Source organism: Austrofundulus limnaeus, unplaced genomic scaffold (genome assembly GCF_001266775.1).
Source record: "Austrofundulus limnaeus strain Quisiro unplaced genomic scaffold, Austrofundulus_limnaeus-1.0 Scaffold58, whole genome shotgun sequence".
In the NCBI taxonomy this organism is placed as follows: domain Eukaryota; kingdom Metazoa; phylum Chordata; class Actinopteri; order Cyprinodontiformes; family Rivulidae; genus Austrofundulus; species Austrofundulus limnaeus.
The window spans coordinates 1074041-1077595 of NW_013952460.1; the positions used below are offsets into that span (position 1 = coordinate 1074041).

Here is a 3555-nt window from a genome sequence, read left to right on the forward strand (position 1 = left end):
ACACACACACACACACACACACACACACACACACACACACACACACACACACACACACATATATACACTTATTTTCTGACAGTCTTGGATTCATGCTGTAAAAAGCTCATTTCTGTTTTACAAATTCTGTCAAGATTTGGATGGTCGAATGTGTGCGTGCACGCTGCTAAATCACACATAACACAGGAGACACATATCTGCAAATGCTGCACTGCTAATTTTAATTTCCTGTTTATGAACTTAGACCAGCGCTGTACTTTTTTTTTTTTGCACATTTTGTTTTTCCGAGAGCTGCACTTTTTCTTTATTTTCTTTTTCAATTCGGTAACCACAGAGTTAAATAAGCGAAACCGCCTGAAAACAATGTGTTAATATGCAACATGAAAGTATCGGAGAAAGACAACATAATAATGTTACCTGCAGGCTCTGCTGCTTTTCGCTTGCTTTGGGGGATTTACGGCCCAGGTTTTGTTGAGACTGCTGCTGCTGATGTTGCTGCTGCTGTTGGAGAAGAATTTGCCGAGCCACTTGGAGCGCCTGAGAGAGAGAAATAAAAACAAAAAGTGTTCAAAGCTATTTCATGTGGCCCTTTACAGCAATATTCCACTTGCCTAATGATAGGCATCAAACACAAGTAAGGGTCTAGCATCCCTTAAAGGATTTAATATTGCCTGCCACTTTCATGCCAAAGACATAAACTGAAATCATTTATGAGAAAAAAAAATATGTTTTAGTCAAAGCTTGTAAATGGCATTATGCATATGCCAGTCACGATAAGCATTAAATCAATTAATYGCACGGTAAATTAAAATGAGGTTGATCATTTTCATTTGCCTGCTTGTTTGTTTTCTTTTCTGCTCGTTAGCATAGGGAGGAGTGAACTCTGGCGTCAGGTATTTACCATGTGAATGGTCTCATCACCTCTATGGCATGAGAGCCCTGTGGACAGGCATTTAGCCAGAAGAGCGTCTTCGGTTTTCCAACGCAGTATTTTAGCTGATGATGTCTCAAGACACCATGCCGGACCTTGGGTTTGCCAAGAGTTGTTTTTTTACACTATGTTAATTTCATAAACTTCTATAAAYGTCATAAGCAGTGTGCAGGTGATCACAATTATTTTATGAAGCCAGAGGAAGACACAAAAGAATAAAGTGTGCCAGCTTGGAYAGAGGAGGAAGTGATGTTACAGCTTCAGTAGCTGTTWTGTGTTGGTCCAGCTTTAACTTGATATAAATTTTGTAAACTTCCGTAAATGTCRTAAGTTGCGTGAGGGTGACTGCAGTTATTTTGTGAAGCCAGAGGAAGATGCAAAGAATAAATTGTGCCGGCTTGGATAGAGGAGGTGGGAAGGGATTTTGTGTTATTTTCCCAATCAGTGGTTTGGCTCAGTTTGTAAACTTTTTTTACGTACATAAATTTCATAAACTTCAAAATAAAACTCGAGGRCTATCATTATATTAGTTTAAAATGGTCTCCAAACAATATAATTGTTTGTCACAATACTTTGAGTCAATTTATCGTCCAGCAAAATATGTTATGGTGACAGGCCTATGCATAATCTCATGCAATACTGCAAACGCTCATGTCTTCTGTACGTACCTGAAATGTGCCATGGGAATTATTTTCAGCTAATAACACTGAATTACATTTCAATGTCTGATTTGAGTCATTTATTTTTTTTGTGTTGTTTAAGATTGGTTAGTTGTGGTGGTCATGTTGAATTGGACTGACTTCAAAGGTAACCAGTTGCAGATATATAAAATGATTATGGTACTTTCTTAGATTTGAATAAAAATCTGYCCAATAGTTCATGACACATTTTACCAGCGCTACAGAAAGATAAACACACACACAGACACAAAACGTTATCGCCTCGCCTTTGGCAGCGGGTGATAATCCTCTTACTCTCCTTTTCAGTCATAAAGCTACGGTGAGCATAAATAATTAACGGATGTTAAAATAAATTCACAGACAAAGAAAAGCATTAAAAAAAATCTTGCACAGCCATCCAGAGGAAATATTTTTCTGTTGATAAGTTGCACTTACAGCAAACACAAAATGTCAAAGACCCTAATCTGTGCTTTTGATCCTCCTTACTCTCAGAAATCCTCCCCTCTAGAAAGCAAATAAAAGACTCTATGGCTGCTTCGAATATCTGTGAAAGGACACGGCCTTCTCAGTGGAAAACATAATACAGTGCAGTCACATGTTTATTGCTCCAGCTACTCCCTTTTCCCTTACGATAAATAATCAAACATGCCATCCAGAGCAAACAAAGCTGGAGAGAGCTGGGGGCGAAAAAAACACTGTGGTCTTGAAAACGGCCAGCGATACCAAGAAAAGCAAGCGTTGTGTTCCCACAGTGAGCTGGCCAGCCTCACACCTCCACCAGTAAACCATCTGAGTAAATAACTGGCCTCATTCTTTCCATTCTCCACAGAAGATTTCTCTTACAATCAAACTAATGGTTCCAGGAGTGCATCTGAACTCATCTCTTACACAACCTCTCCGCTCTACAATCACTTTAGTGAACTTTACTGAATAGTGAATTAGTGGAATACTTTGCAAGAAAATGGTGAGAAAAACCACAGAGCACAAAAGAGGAAAAGAACATGAGCAAGAAAGTAAGTGAAACCTGAATAAGACTGTGAGAAAATCAGCGCAGCCAAACTGCAGAAAGCGGCATGAGCAAACAAAAACAGATAGCTGCAAAAACAGGCGGCAGTAAAAGTCAGGACGAGGAAAGAAGAATGAAGCTGTATGATGGAACTGATCCTCCCAGACACATGGCTGGAAGATGACATCATCGAGACATTAATAAACCCACAGGCTACAGAGAGGCCACACTACTGACTGTACACCTCATCATTCTTGACTGTAAAGCAGAATGCTGCTGTCCCTGTACCCCATCTCATTCCATGACCAACATATTGTATTCTGCATGTTTAATTTTGTTTTGCATTGAAATTGGAGGGGGAACTCCCTCGAGGCAAAAGACACTCATATAGAAAGTCTTTAAAGTCAAACTCAGAAGTTAGTGAGCAAGATTCACTTCCACGCATGAGGCCAATATTTACATTTTACATCTTCAGCAGTGAGTCTTTACTTGCAAGCAGCTTCAAACCTGATTAAAAGAAATATCGTAAAAAAAGGAAAAAGAAAACAAATTGGAAGCAGGACTGAACTGTCAATTCAAGGGGGTCAAAAATTAAAAGAAAACACTAAAACTGGAATAAAACAAATTATAAAAGTGTGGGTTTGCTTCTTGAAGCCACGCAAAGTTTAATTCATTTGTTTTATGACATAAAAAGTTTATTAACATAAATAACCAATATTGTCTCAACAGTGGAATACATTTTTCTTTCAGTGGAATACATTTTTCTTTATTCTTTAACTTCACATAAATAAATTGCTTTCAGTTTTGCAGCTCTGATAACAATAAAAAGTAGTTAGTTGTATATTTTAATGTACAACAGCATCAGAAACTTTAAAGAGGCGTGAACCAGGCTCTGACTCTAAGACTATGATTGTTCACAACGACAAAAAAAAAAAAAA

General features: G+C 38.1%; 1 protein-coding gene across 5 annotated transcripts in view; it reads right to left on the reverse strand.

Moving 5' to 3' along the window:
* Positions 1-3555, reverse strand: part of foxp1b (forkhead box P1b) — a 230273-nt gene that overhangs the window by 63668 nt on the left and 163050 nt on the right. For all 5 annotated transcript variants that reach the window (XM_014009469.1, XM_014009467.1, XM_014009470.1 and 2 more), the window contains one exon: positions 418-537. In XM_014009469.1, coding sequence (XP_013864923.1) covers positions 418-537 — 120 coding nt within the window. The remainder of the gene's footprint in view (positions 1-417; positions 538-3555) is intronic.